Source organism: Callithrix jacchus, chromosome 3 (genome assembly GCF_049354715.1).
Source record: "Callithrix jacchus isolate 240 chromosome 3, calJac240_pri, whole genome shotgun sequence".
In the NCBI taxonomy this organism is placed as follows: domain Eukaryota; kingdom Metazoa; phylum Chordata; class Mammalia; order Primates; family Cebidae; genus Callithrix; species Callithrix jacchus.
The window spans coordinates 110,898,399-110,914,847 of NC_133504.1; the positions used below are offsets into that span (position 1 = coordinate 110,898,399).

General features: G+C 36.4%; 1 protein-coding gene across 18 annotated transcripts in view; it reads right to left on the minus strand.

The window, feature by feature from the left end:
* Positions 1-16,449, minus strand: part of PTPN13 (protein tyrosine phosphatase non-receptor type 13) — a 215,805-nt gene that overhangs the window by 126,917 nt on the left and 72,439 nt on the right. For all 18 annotated transcript variants that reach the window (XM_078366891.1, XM_035294556.3, XM_035294558.3 and 15 more), the window contains 2 exons: positions 15,759-15,937; positions 1,298-1,363 (listed from right to left, as the gene is read on the minus strand). In XM_078366891.1, coding sequence (XP_078223017.1) covers positions 1,298-1,363; positions 15,759-15,937 — 245 coding nt within the window. The remainder of the gene's footprint in view (positions 1-1,297; positions 1,364-15,758; positions 15,938-16,449) is intronic.

Below are 16,449 nucleotides of genomic sequence, written 5' to 3' on the forward strand. Positions count from 1 at the left end.
AGTGTCCTCCATTTTCTCTAACATAGCATTTACTGCATTATTTTGTAATCAGCCATTTAGCTGTCTGTTCCTTCCAAAAACTTCATAGGCTTGGGTCACTATAGTCCTAGTGTCTAACAGTATCTGACACAAGGTAGGTACTTAATAACTACTTTTAAATTAATGTTAAATATTTCTAAAATATTTTGATTTCTGATTCTAAAATACAAGTTTATATTTCCCTTCTAATTCATATTTATTGATATTGACCATCTATTTGTATTTGATATTGACTTTATTTCCAGCTATAAGAAAAGAGCATAATGTGTTATAGACTGAAATCACATTTTACAAATTAGGTTGCATAATATCGGACACCAGTATTTCCAGTAATAATTTAAGTTTCTCATTTATATTTACAGAATTGAAACTGAAGAGAGAAAGAAAACATACATTATTTTTCATGACATAAAACCAAATGAAATAAAGAATATCATTTATCTTTGATGGATCTTAAGATGTTTGGATTGTAGAATAAAAGCCTAAAATGCTTGTTACTTCTTATATTTAATCAGAAAAAACACACCTAGTTATTTTTGGTTTTGACTTGTAAAGACCTAAAATGAAACTTAATTCTATATGTTGTATCTTGCCTTGATAAAATATAACTATTTTAAAATTTTCAATTACTATTCACTACTATGTTTATATTAGTCTTTAGGAATCAGAATTATTTTAGAAAATAATGACTAGAAGCAGCTCAGTGGCAATCAGGGCCCAAGATGTCAGCAAGTGTTACTTTAATATGTATGTCTGCTGCTGTAGGGGTAGTGAAGTATGATGCGTGATTGATGTGTCAAGGGAAAAAGTTATGACATTCTCTACACTACACTCTGAGACATAGGGCTACTATGCCTAGAATTTTTGCATCAAAAAAGCGATCACTTTCAGTAGAATGAATCATCAAAGACAAGGGATTTCCAATCTCTCTTAACAGTCACCAAATTAGATAAAATGAAGTACATTCCCATTTCTTTTGCTATAATTTTTAAAGAGCCCAGCTCCAACTCACAGACTGAGTTGTTGAAACTTGGGTAGTGTTTGCTACAATTCTAAGAATATCTTAAAAATAGTGTCTTTAGTACTTTACTGTAAATTCATTCTAAAAGTATGCCATTATTAATGTAAACAACCTCCATGGGAATGCTAGTACACCTGACCATACGCTGTAGAACACATATAAATGTGTGGAAGAGCTATGATAAAAGGCGTAAAACTGCACACATGTAAAAAGTGTAACTGTAAAAACTTAACTTACTTGGCTCGGAGGCACTTCATGATCTGCACCCCAATACAGTGTCATTCCAAGAGAATAAATGTGGATCTAGGAACAGAATTTTTAAGAAATAATTTTATGATGAAATATAATAGAAAATTTAGCAAGTGCTATATATACAGATTATGTTGTTCCAAAGAAAATATAATACACAATTTGAGAAGATCATTTTATATTTTACATAAAAGTATATGAGAGCTTAAAAGAGATAATAAGACTGAAAATTATTACAACAGATGTTTTTCTAATTCCCCAGCCCATCCTTTATGAATAATCATTTTTGCTAATTTTTAAAGTTTCCTTATGCAAATCCAAGCAAACATGAATACATGTTCTTATTTCCTCCTTTTACAAAAGGTCAGAAACCTTAAAAATTACTGGGTACTTTGCTTTTTTTTTTTGAGGCAGAGTCTGGCTCGTAGCCCAGGCTGGAGTGCAGTCAGTGGCACAATCTCAGCTCACTGCAACCAATATCCCCTGGGTTCAAGTGATTCTCCTGTCTGAGCCTCCTGAGTAGCTGGGGTTACAGGTGCGTGCCCCCATACCTGGGTAATTTTTCTGTTTTAAGTAGAGATAAGATTTTGCCATGTTGGCCAGGCTGGTCTTGAACTCCTGACTTCAGGTGATCTGCCCACCTTGGCCCCCAAAGGGCTGGGATTATAGGCATGAGCCACCACCCCCAAGCAGGCAACTTGCATTTTTAACTATCAGTAGATATTTCCATATCAATAGTTTAGAGATCCTTTTTTTTTTTTTTAATGGTACATAGAATTCCATTAGTGGCTGTAGCACTGTTTATTTAACCAATCTGTTATTAATCGAGAATTAAGAGTTTTTTCAAACCTTTGCTACTATAAATGATGTTTCAGCAAACAAACTTGTGATATCTCATTCTGTCCATACAAGTATTTCTCTTAAATTGATTCTCTGAGATAATGGCTGAGAAAGTAAATCATCCGTAGTTTTTATACTTATTATCGGATTCCCTTACATAACAGTTGTACCATTTTGCACTTCTACCAGAAACATGTAAGAGTTTTTCCATAAGCCTTGTCCATAGAGATATTATAAAGACTTGGGGTTTTGCCAGTCTAAAAATTGACGAATAAATCTCACTGCATTAGTACAGTTTTTGTTTTCTTTTGTTTTTTGACAGGATCTCTTTCTGTTGCCCAGGCTATAGTGAGGTGGTATGATCATAGCTCACTGCTGCCTCAAACTCCTGGGCTCAGGTGATCCTCCTGTCTCAGCTTCTCAAGTAGCTAGGACTACAGGAATGTAAAACCAAACCTGGCTAATTTTTAAAAATTTTGTAGAGATGGGGATCTCACAATATTGCTGAGGCTGTTCTTGAACTCCTGCCTCAAGGGATCCTCCTGCCTTGGCCTCCCACTGTTAGGTAAGAGCAACCTTACTTGGCCTTACTGCAGTTTTTTGCTTTTTGTCTTTCCTCACTGCCATTTTGATTAGCATTTTCTCATGATGAATGGGTAGAGTAGTACAGGAGAAGGAAGCCTAACTAAAGGAGTTTTCCTTAGGTTGTTTGCTTTGTTTGCTTCTTAAAGATTAAAAAAACACAACACATTTTTATGCTGATAGAAATGATTCAACAGGGAAAACTGGAAATGCAGGAGAGAATGGAGATTGCTAGAGGAACACTGTTGAGAAGACAAGGAGATTGAAGGCAAAGGACAAATGGAGGAGCTGGCTTTACAGAAGAGTATGGACAGCTCATCTGTAGTGAGACCGTAGAGCATGTGAGAATTCACACAGGTAGGCTGGTAGAGGGATGCTAGGGAGTGTCTCCTGATTGCTTCTGTTTTTTTCTGTGACACAACAAGCAGGATCTCAGTTATAAGTAATCATCATTCCTATTTCCTTCCATTAAGAGGTTCAGAGCTAAACTTCTGGGTCACTTCTATCAATACGGAATTCTTGCTTTTGTTGTTGCTGTGTTTTGTAGCATCCTTACTAAAGCTTCATCTTATTTTCTTGCCTTTATTTACTCGGATCCTATTTTTTACACCTTTATTTATCAATTCTATAAACTGTCTCAAATCCTCTTTAGAAATCAGTTAGATATATGTAATAAAAGTGGGTACCCTCCTTACAATCTCACAACACTTTAATATATCCTTTAAGTTGCTTCCTAAATTATAGCTTAGAAAAGTTGTTCCACTTTTCAAATATCTTCATGGCTCCAAATTTTTAAACACGCAAATTTTAAAATAATGACATTCAGGGCTCACTGTGACCTGCTTCTATTTCCATTTTGCAAGCAGATTTTTAAGTTTCCTTCTGTCATCATTCCTTCCTCTATCACAACCTAAACACTTTCGCACATTTAGATAATTTTATGTTGGCAAAATATATCTTTTTCTTTTTTCTTTTTTTTTTTTGAGACGGAGTTTCACTCTTGTTACCCAGGCTGGAGTGCAATGGCACGATCTCAGCTCACCGCAACCTCTGCCTCCTGGGTTCAGGCAATTCTCCTGCCTCGGCTTCCTGAGTAGCTGGGATTACAGGCACGCACCACCATGCCCAGCTAATTTTTTGTATTTTTAGTAGAGACAGGGTTTCACCATGTTGACCAGGATGGTTTTGATCTCTTGACCTCGTGATCCACCCGACTCGGCCTCCCAAAGTGCTGTGATTACAGGCGTGAGCCACCGCGCCCGGCCAAAATACATCTTTTTCTTTCTCAACTTTTTCTTATCTGTTCTTTCCACCAAAAATATTTTTTCTTTGTCTCTGGCTATTATGGATAGGCCAGAGATGATGTTTCCCCTTATATATGCTGAATAAATACTTCAAACAGGTTTTATAAATCATTCTCTCATATATGATAGTTATATTTCTGCATCACACTTCATTAGTATCTCTGATGAAGTAATTAATTAATATTACCTTGTTGTATAGCTAGATGAGTCCTTGTTTGTTTTCCTTGGGGGGAAACAGTTTTTTTTTTTTTTTTAACACATCTTGGTATCCCTTTTAACAAGTAACACAGAATGTTACATAGTAGATACTCAATACATGTCTGTTGAGCTAAATTAAATGTGCATGAAGTTCAAGACAGCCTAGTGCAGATTATTTGTATAATATTTCTCTTTAAGCTTCTTTCCAAAGAGTCTCAAATGTAAAAACCTATTCAAAGAGCCTCAGATATGAAAAACATTTTTCAGAGCTTTAGCATAAAGGACTAATTACATATTCAATTATATTAATTTTGGTTTATGGTTCTTTGAGATATGGCCCATGCTTTAAGATTCTTTATTATAGTTATTTCTCAATATGCCAAGTGAGTTACTGTACATTAATAATTTTTATACATGACTATAATAAAACATTCTTAAAACTAGGTTATAAAATTGTCTACAGTGTAATGGTTAGTTGTATGTGTCAACTTGACTTGACCAAAGGATGCCCAGATATTTGGTCAAATCTCATTCTGGGTGTTTCCGTGAGTGTAGAGGAGATTAACATTTACATGAGTAGACTGAGTAAAGCAGACTGCTCTCCATATTACAGGGGCACCCCGCTTCCAATCAGTTGAAGCCTGAAAAGAACAAAAAGGTTAACTCTCTTCTGAGTAAGAGAATTCTTTCTGCCTAACTGCCTTAGAACTGGGCCATTGTTTTCCTCCTTTGGACTCAAACTGAAATTTTCTCGGGTCTTGAGCCCGCCAGTCTTTGAACTAGAACTATACCAGCAGTTGTACTGTTTCTCTGACCTTCAGATTCAGACTTGAAATACACCATTGGCTCTCCTGAATCTCCAGTTTGCAAACTCATCCTGAGGATCTTGGTAGCTTCAAACTGCATGAAGCTACCCTTTATAATAAACCCCTCTTTACACATAGACACACACACAAACAAGCACACCCTTATTGGTTCTGTTTCTCTGCAGAACCTTGACTAATAAATATAGGTATGAAATATCTGTATAGAGAAATAAAATATGCAAAATGATAATTGCTACTTTACTAGGATGGTACTTTGTGGGTTCCACACTCTTAGTAATATTTTAAATCATAATTAAAAATACGTTGTTGTTAGATAACTCCAGGTATGTTAGATCTTTGTAAAATAACATAGTATCACCTCATACCTAATATTAGAAAAATATTTCTTACAGAATGCAAAGAAAAATGTTTTACATTTATTCCAAAAAATCTGTAAAGTGTAAGTAGATGATGCTTCCATATGCATTATTTATAAATTAAAGGAGTTTGTAGTGTTGATGCCCCCTAAAAAGACACAGGCATAAAGGTCACTGATACAAAGATGTAACTATGTTAATACAGTAGCACTGATATGACAGAAAGTGCTTAGTTCATCTGGTTAATAAATAGTAGCAGTAGATGGGTTAGAGACTGCTTATAGACATTGTGTAGAAAGGAGGAAGGTCATGCACAGGAAGGATTACTTAAAAACAGGCAAGTATTTGATCTATGTATTCTCCTTTTTTTAAATATAATGAGAAAAAAGGGGGAATCCACAATCCAGCTAACAAATATCTTTTACTAAAGATATCAACAGGTCAAGGCCCAAAAAAGAATCAGGCAGTATAAGTTAAAAAACGTTTTTGATCTGCCTCTCACTTGTATTGCTTATTTATTTAGCTTCCCAGGGAGTGACCTTCGTTGGTCCATCTGTACCTTACCGACAGCACAGAGATGCTCTATTTTACTTCCTTAGCACAGAAGTATAGCAGGCCAGGACACAGTCCTATAGAGGTGGGTGCCTTTGATAGTGATGATTCATATATGCATGAATCAGTGAAAAGATGGAAGAGATGATTCTAGATGACATGCATGTATAGAAGAGCAACACAGCTACCCATTTAGTCAACATTTTTTTCTGAAAGTCACTAAGCTAGGGAGTATGATAAGATGCAAATATCTCATCTTGGTATCAATAATACTATTGTCATAAGCTAATATATATTAGAATATAAATAGCTGGCATGTACATAATGCTTATCATGTTGTAGAACAATTTCTTCCTCTCTCTCTCTCTCTTTCTTTTTCTTTATTTTTCTCTTTTTTTTGAGACAGAGTCTCATGCTGTCACCCAGGCTGGAGTGCAGTGGTGTGATCTTGGTGTAAGCTTTGCCTCCTGGGTTCAAGAGCTTCTCCCTGCCTCAGACTCCTGAGTAGCTGGGATTACAGGCGGCTACCACCACTCCAAGTTAATTTTTGTATTTTTAGTAAGATGGGGTTTTGCCATGTTGGCCAGGCTGTTCTCGAACTCCTGACCTCAAATGATCTACCTGCCTTAGCCTCCCAAAGTGCTGGGATTACAGGCATGAGCCACTGCACTTGGCCCACATTATATACATTAACTCATTCATTCTTACAGAGGTAAGGTAACTTGCCAAAGGTCACACAGCTATTTAACTGACAGAGGCAAGATTCTCACTCTGGCTTCAGTTTCTTACCCTCAGCACTACTGACACTTGGGATTGCATAGTTTTTTGCATTGGGAATCTGTTCTGTAAACCGTAGGAGATTTAGCAGGATCTGTGGCTTCTATCCATTAGATGCCAGTAGTACTATCTACTCCTATCCTCTCTGTTACGACAACCAAAATTGTCTCCAGATATTGCCAAATGTTCCGTAGGAGGGAAAACTGCCTCTGGTTGAAAACTACTAATTTAATCTGTATATAATTTTCCAGAATTAAAAGTCTAACAGGAGAGAGATATAAATATATATGTATGCACCTATGTATTAAACAAAGTAGAAGTAGTAAATTTGTGCTAAGGAAATTCAAGGAGACAAGAAAAGGTTACTTTTCACTACTGAGAAGTTAGAAGAAACTTAAAGCAGATGGAAGTTAAGCGGAGACTTGAAACATAGCTTATATGTCTCTCTCTCTGCTCTTAATATTCTGTATAGATCTATTATTATTGTGTATATTCCCTGAACATCATCATCATCATCATTTCTTTTTCTCTGTCTCTCAGCCTCCTGGCCCTTTGAGAGTAAGGTCTATTCCTTCCTCATCTTTGTTATCTCCTTGACCTTTTACAGGGCTGGATATATTGTAAGTCCTCAGTAGATGCTCACTGAAAGAATGGATGGTACATAGGATTTAGAAATGTGAAAACAGGGATGAAAGGCATTGCTCTGCAAAGAAGTGAAGCCCAAAAGCACAAGATCTATTTAATAATCACTGGCTCTAGCCTGTGCATCTAAAAAAGAGGAGTCAGAATGTAGTTGGGAGCAGACTCCGGAGAGATTTTTATGTTTGGTTAAAGAATCTGTACTTCATTAGGTAAAAAAGGAGCAACTCAATGAAGGTTTTTGAGGGTAAAAACCCTCATGATCAAGGGTATGACATGATCAGGGGTATTAATCTGACAGTGGCAGAGAGAACAGTCAAGAAGCAGCAGTAAGTTAGGAGAAATGACCAAAGTCCGAGAGAAGAGAAATGAGAACTTCAACATAGTGCCAGCAATAGGGCTGAAGAGGAAACTAAAATGGCTAAACTTAGAAGGCAGACTTGAGAAATTCAGGCAATTAAGTGCATATGTGAAAAGGGAGGAACCAGAGATAGAGATAAAGAAAATGTGACATGGAAAGATGAGAGTCAAGGAAGCTCATTAATATAACTCCTGTAGGATAGAAACACATTTCTGTCTGTACAGTTGTAAAGTATGGAATGTAAACTCCATGCACAGACAGATTTTGTCCTGTTCACCACTCTATCCCTACACCTAGCCCAACATTTAACATATAATAGTGACAGTTACTATTTCTTGGGTGCTATATATGTATATATGACACTATATATATATATATATACACACACACACACACACACACACACACACACATATATACAACAGTATGTATATTTATACTGTCCTAAGCACTTTACAAGTATTATCTTATTTCACTTTCTAATAACCCTACAAGGTAAGTACTACTATTAAGTACTATACCATATATATAAGGCACCTGAGGCATAGAAAGGTTAAGCAAATTGCCTGAGTTCATATATCCCTTAGGTGGCAAAGCCAGATTCAACCCAGAGCCCATACATGATAAATATTTGTTGAAATATAAAATGGGATGATAATAAAATTATCATCATTGAGAAGGTTAACAATACTTTCTACCTCTTGATCCATTCTCTAAAGGGGAGATGAAAAGCCTTCAAAGATTTGTCTCACTGACCACAAGAGACAAGTTGGGTGAGACACTACAGTCTGATGTGTAGATACCTCTCATCAAGCCATCTCTGGATCTCTGAAGAAATATGAACTGCTTTATGTGTGCCACATAGCTCCTTTTAGCAACACACCCCTGAGATTGTATGGCTATGCACTTAAAAGCAACTTATCATAGATACCTTTGGGTTAAGAGATTATTTTTACCTATTGCCAAATATGACATAGATGATTTGTTCTCAAACTAGGTCATACATCAGAATCATCTGAAGGGACTGATAAAACATAGGTGGCTGGGTCATATCTCCAGGGTGTCTGATTCAGTAGGTCTGGGGTCGGGCCTGAGAACTTGCTTTTCTACAAAATTCCCAGGTGATGGTGATGCTGCTGATTGGAGCGACCAGACTTTGAGAACCACTAATACAGAACATAGGGAATACAATAGTGAGGAGGACAAACAGGGTCTCTTCCATATCAAATCTTCACTCCTGTTTATAAGATAGGATAATGTGACAGATGAGAAGTACACAGAAAGAACAACAGAGCGTAGGAGAAAGCTTCACCTCTACAGTAAAAGTTAGGCAGACAGTGAAGGGATGAGTTGAGTCGAAATAACATGAGTCTGGGTAAAAAGACTTTTTGAAGCTCAAAGAAGAGAATGCACAGAGGTTAATAAGAAAGAAAGTAGGAGGCATATCTCAGACACTGAAGTAAATTCAGAATGACTGAAGCACAGAGCTTGACAAAAAGATGGCTCAGACAAGGCCGATAAAATAAGACCTTGAAGGCCATGCTCGGGAGTCAAGAGTTTATTCAGGGGACATGGAGAATCGGAGTAATTTTAAACAGGAATAGAACAAAATCATATAGTGGTTTTCAAAAATGCACTGACTGTAATTTATTAGAATTGTTTTCACCATTGGTCATTTGTGATGGACTGAACTAAGGAGGAAGCAATGAGAGCTAATATATGTAGACATATATGAGATGCTAAAGAGGTAGAATCTAAAGAAATTAATCATAGATTTAGGAAATGGAGCCAGAGGTGAATGAAAAATTAAGAATGACACCTTAGACTTTTCCTTGTAAATTGGGGAAATGATGGTCCGTTCATTTATAGGAAACACACTGGAAGGGAGAAAAGTTTCAGGGTATGAGAAGAAACAATGAGTTTAATTTCAGATCTGTTGAGTCTGAGATGCCTGTGGGACATTCCAGCGAACATTAAGCGGCTTTACATAAAAGTCAAGAGCATGGTGTTAGAGATATATACATTTGGGATCTGTCAGCACATAGTCAATGACTTTTAGCCCTTTAGAAAGAAGCAAGAATAAAAGCTGTAATCCCTCTATGCAGAGGAATATATAAAAACACATTTTTTTGTATGCATATAGCTTTTACATTTTTAATGTCCTATTGAGCTTATTCCTCTGACCTCTGAGGACATGATGGAACTTAGGTTATGATCTGATATTTAAAGCAATTGCACAAATTTATTAGCCATAATTCTTTTCTTTTGATATTTCCTAAAGGGAAAAACTCACCTCCAAATAAAGCTCAAAACAGCAGGCTCTTATTTTCTAATTTTAAAATTAACCCTTTCTCCACAACACATTACCTTCTACATTTCATCACACTTTAAATATTGAGTATACATATTTGGTTAGTTCCTAAGATATACCTAAGTAGCTTAATAATATATCTGACAACTTATTTAACTCTAAGCTACTTACTGTGGGACTAGGAACACTAGTATACATATATTACAAACCAAAAAATGTTCTAGTGCTGTAAAGGAGACCCACCAACTGCAGAATGGCCCCAGAGATCTGATGAAGTAGGATTATTTTAGGATCCATTTTGGTCCCCTAAATCCTCTCTCATGGGGCTACATTTCCATATTAAAAGTTATACCATTAAGATGATATAGACTTAAAGACTAATAAGATGATAATGTATTATCTGACTGGAACAAAACATTAAGCCATTAACACTCAATAACATTATCAGAAATTAGTTTTTTAGCTAGTGGAACATAGTATGGTGAAGTGATAAAGACCTAAATTTCTATAATGTTTTTGCACCTATCAAAACTTTAGTACTTGGTGTCATCTTTTATTGTGGTAAAAGAAACCACCTAAGATTAAATTTATTGGCTGGGTGCAGTGGCTCATACCTGTAATCCCAGCACTTTGGGAGGCCAAGGTGGGCTGATCACAAGGTCAAGAGATGGAGACCATCCTGGCCAATATGGTGAAATGCTGTCTCTACTAAAAATACAAAAATCAGCTGGGCGTGGAGGTGCACAACTGTAGTCCTAGCTACCTGGGAGGCTGAGACTCACTTGAACCTGGGAGGCAGAGGTTGCAGTGAGCCAAGATTGCACCACTGTACTCCAGCCTGGTGACAGAGAAAGACTGTCTTAAAAAAAAAAAAAGATTAAATTTACCATCTATCTTTAAGTATATATTTTTGTAGTAGTGTTAAGTATATTTACATTGTTGTGCAACAGTCTTGGAACTTTTTCATCTTGCTAAACTGTAACTCTATACTCATTAAACACAAATTCTTCCCTTTACCCTCTCTGCCAGGTCTTGGCAATCACCTTTCTACTTTTTGTTTCTATGATTTTGACTACTTTAGATACTTCATATGAGTGGCATCACAGAGTGTTTGTCCTTTTGCAATTGGCTGATTTCACTTAGCATAATGTCTTCCAGGTTCATCCATGTTGTAGCATGTGACAAGACTGCCTTTTACTTAAGCCTGCATAATATTCATTGTATGTACATGCCACAGTTTTTTAATCCATTCATCTGGGTTGCTTCCAGCTCTTGGCTATTGTGAATAACATTGCTATAAACATGGGTGTGCAAATATCTTTTTGAGTTCCTCCTTTGAATTCTTTTGGATATATATACTCGGAAATGGGGTTGCTGGATCATATGGTAATTCTATTTTTAAATTTTTAAGAAACCTTTATATTGCTTTCCATAGTAACTACAGTTTTACATTCTCATCAACAACACACAAGGGTTTCAGTTTCTCCACATCCTCGCCAACAACTGTTATGTCCTGTTCTTTTGATAGTAACCATCCTAACGGATGTGAGATGGTGTCTCTATCTCTACAACCCTAACATTTAACATTTTCAATTTAATTATATGATTACATGTTGTACTCTGTCACTAGACAATCCTAGAGTTTCTTTTTCAGTGGCACAGAGTCCTGGCATATAAAAAACATTTGTTAAATTTATGAATGAATGAATAAAAACAGGGGACAGGGGATGGATTAATGAGATTTAACACAGGGTATGTACTGTATAGTGTGATTAAGAGCATTTGGTCTTTTTTGTTTTGGCCAAGTTCAGTTCAGGTTTCTGCTAAGCTTGGGTAAGTAGATTTACTATTATTGACCTCCTAAAGATGATCTTTGATTTTCAAAAAGCACAGAGATGGTAGGGGCAATAATTCTTGATATTTAGACTACAAATTAGTGGCAATAAACAAGATTAGTTTATCAGAAACATAGTACAAATTTCTGGTGCACACCAATATTTTTGAGCAGAAAGCACAACAGGAATTTGATTCAAGCTCCATTCCATCATACTGATTTCAAAAGAACTGTCAAATAAGTACACCTGCCAGGCAATCAGGAAGTAGAAAATTACCCAAAAAAGCCAGAGGATCAAAAAGCTTAGTGTGGCCTGTATAAACCTGTCTACTCAATTAAAGGGATGTTATCTTGAAAAGTAAAATTTTAAGGTAAATAAATGAAAATGGCTATTTACATAGTTGATAGTACGGGATTTTTTTCATACAAACATATGTGTACAGTTTACAAAACACTTTTAATTGTGTAATTCCTCTGAATGAAGAGAACATTTTCATATATCAAGAGTGCTAGGCACTGAGCATTATAAAACAATTATATGTCATCAACAGCAAGCATTTGTTGAGGGCTAGTTAATAGCATATTCTTAACTCATGAAAGTCATTAAGTCCAGTTACTTTCCTCACTTTCAAAATGCCCTTGCCATTTTAAAATCAGAATACTGTGCTAGATGACCTTTGCTTCATGTTATAAACAGGATCAAAAAACTTGATTTTCTGGCTGGGCACAGTGGCTCATGTATGTAATCCCAGCACTTTGGGAGGCCAAGGTGAGCAGATCACAAGGTCAGGAGTTCGAGACCAGCCTGACCAACATGGTGAAAGCCTATCTCTACAAAAAATACAAAAATTTGCTGGGCATGGTGCCTCATGCCTGTAATTGCAGCTACTCAGGAGGCTGAGGCAGGACAATTGCTTGAACCTGGGAGGCGGAGGTTGAGGTGAGCCGAGAGTGTGCCATTGCACTCCAGTCTGGTCGACAGAGTGAGACTCCATCTCAAAAAAAACAAAAAACAACAAACAAACAAACAAAAAGCTGATTTTCTTTGTATTTAGAATTACACTTAAGATTTTGAGGCATGAGATAAGCTAAAAGTTCCAATTAGACAGACTAAGAAATCAACTTTAACATGATAATGGCAACAACTCCACACCCATTTCATCCCCAACATTGCTTCTAAATACTTGGCAAAATAATAGAGTGGCTTTAGTCATTTTTCCAAACATGTGGTCTAATAGTCATTCCTAAACATAGGGTTAACTTGTTTGGGGATCTAGACATCACAAGGCGAATTGGGAAACCTCTCAGCAAATCAGAAAAGCACTTGTGCACCTCAAATTTCTACTAAACACCTTACAAATTTTATTGTGGATTTTAAATGCTTACAGAAAGAATTCATGATACCTATGCACACATGCCATACCTACTTCCAGTGTTCTAATCCCTCTTTTACGAGTGTTAAATGAATCATACAGTGTATAGAATGACTGCATCCTGTTTAAATAATAAAAATGAATAACTATATATGTATACTATTTATATTATCTAACTTAATAAAACATTACCAGTACACTTGAATACTTTCACGAGACATACAATGTCCAGGACTATATCCACTCTATAACATAGAAAAACTTCTTTTCAAATACCATATCTTTTGTAACGGGAAATTTCTTAGGCTAATGCCTTAAGCATTACCCCTACCTCATAGCTACTCTCTCCTTTCAGTGGTTGCTTGTACCTCTCAAAATTCTTAAGTAGTTCATGGAATATAAAAGGTAGATAAACTTAAATCTGAATTCATTCTACCAATTCTAGTCAGTCTTTTTCAGATACATAACTGATGGCTCAAATCAAGATGCCTTCCTTTAGCTTAATCATCACACACACACTCATACTCACACAAATTCAGTGTCTGAAAATAAAAATATAATTGTCAGCAGAAAGAAATTAGTAGAATTCCTTTAGATGGCAATTAGATAATGTATATTAAAGTTTAACATGTATATACTTTTTAACAATTTTTCTATTAGGAAATTACTAGGTTAATTTTTACACTTATGTGGAATGATATATGGGAAACAATGTTCATATCTAATTCTGAATTCTCTGGAGATCCCCACAGCCCTAAATTACCCACAGCTTGGTATACAACACAATTATCCAATGCCTGCTCTAAAACACAGTATATATGCCTAAATTTTTTTTTCATAACTTTGACAATAAAATTAGGTCTTGTTCTGAAATCAGTTATATCACCATAGTCATATCGGATACTTCTATTATAAACCTTCACTTCTTCATTATGCCATCAAATAAATCATTCCATCATTTTCAGCTCTGTTCTACAGAGTATTAAAACTCCCTGGCCACGTGTGGTGGCTCATGACTGTAATCCCAGCACTTCAGGAGGCCAAGGCAGGCAAATCACTTGAGGTCAGGAGTTCCAGACCAGACTGGCCAACATGGTGAAACCCCGTCTCTACTAAAAACACAAAAATTAGCTGGGCATGCTGGCACATGCCTGTAATCTCAGCTACTTGGCAGGCTGAGGCAGGAGAATTGCTTGAACCTGGGAGGTGGAGGTTTTAGTGAGCCAGGATCACGCCACTGCATTCCAGCCTGGGCGAAGAAGGAAGACTCCATCTCAAAAAATCAAAACAACAACAACAACAACAAAAACCCACAAAACCTTCCCAAATAGGGTCCAACAAAATCTTTCTTCCACAGTAGTTATCTACTTTTGTCAAACTTCACCTCCAAAATCACAAATTACATCAGCCATGCTCCTAAAAATATGATAGATTCCCACCTTCTAAGAAGAAAGTCTCAAGTTCTGGCATTCAAAGATCATCCTCCTTCTGACCTAGAGCCTTTCTTCCTTCCTTTAACCACATCCCTCTAGATAGTAATGTTCTAGCTTAGCCAATCTAACTAACCATTCCCCAATCATAGTGGAAAATTTCTTACCTCTTATCATTACCCATACCAATTACTCTCAGTAGGATGCCCTTTCTACCTATTTTTATTGATCTGGAGTTTATTCATCTTTCATAGCCTAACACAAATGCTACCCCTTCTCTGTGATATCATTCTACACTAAAAATTAATTGTTCCTTTTGTAGATTCTCAAAACACTACCATTCTCCATAGTATTTATTTTATCCTGCCAAATATTATAGATCAGGGGTCCACCTCCAGCCCCATACCATTCCCATGGCCTGTTAGGAACCAGGCTGCACAGCAGAAGGTGAGAGGTAGGCAAGTGACAGCAGAAAGTGAGAGGTAGGTAGGACAGGCTCTGCCTCCTGTCAGACCAATGGTGGCATTAGATTCTCATAGGAGTGCAAACCCTATTATGAACTGTGCATGTGAGGGATTGAGGTTGCATACTCCTTAAGAGAATCTAAAGCCTGATGTTCTGAGGTGAAACATTTTCATGCTAAAACCATTCCCCTCCACCACCCCATCCTTGGAAAAACTGTCTTCCATGAAACCAGTCTCTGGTGCCAAAAAGGATGAGGACCACCATAACAGATTGTTCTGTACATGTTAATTCAGGGTCAACTTTCTAGTTACTTTTGTATCTTCCTTGGGCACAGTGTTTAATACATAGCGGGTATGTAATAAGTATTTGTAAACATGCACTTATAATGGCTAACCTTTTTCATATATTTCACAGATCTATAAATCTTTATGAAACTATTTGAATTCTTAAATAACATAACTACGAACTTCTTGGAATACATGATCATTTAAAACTCAATAGATTTTTCAGAGGATTGAAACAGAGTAGCCCATTGTCATTATTTGATTTATCCCCACCCAAACAAAAAACAAAATCAAACAAAACAAATTTAATAGTTACCTTTTCAACATCTGAGAGAGAAGTTAATGACTGATTTTGAAGAACCTCTGGTGCAGTGAATGCTCGAAGATCCTGATTAGAAATATTTTCATCTGTAAATGACACACTACCAGATGGCAGCAACAGCAGAGACCACGGAGAAATGATGAAGCCAAGGGCAGCAGGATCAGCGAGGCTTACTGGTTTGCAATTGCACAAAATTAAGGAAGAAGAAGAAGAAAATTGCTTAAAACTATAATCAGAGGAAATAGCTATCACTTCAATGGATAACTCAGCCTATTTGTATAGATGTCAATGAGTTAACATACATCAAATAAACATGCTACAAAAGATTGGGTTTCATATAAATACAACAGATAGCATTATTAACAATGCCTTGATTTGGCTTAACCTATCAAAATCTGGATGGTAGATCCTAGAAACTAGAAATAGAGCCCTCTCTTTCTTGGTCATAAGAATTAAACTTGGTTCAAATGTTTTATCACAGTGATATATAGATAGGGATAAGGATCAGTAGTTACTAAACTTTTTTTGAATTATGCATTCCTTTAAGAAATTGGCAAAATGTATGGTTTCTCTCTCAAGGACATTACCCATAAATATAAAGCTCTGTATAAACTCTGAAGTTTTATGCATCTACTTATAGTGAAGAGGGAGACCCATGCTTCTCAGATCAACTTCCCCTTTGGCT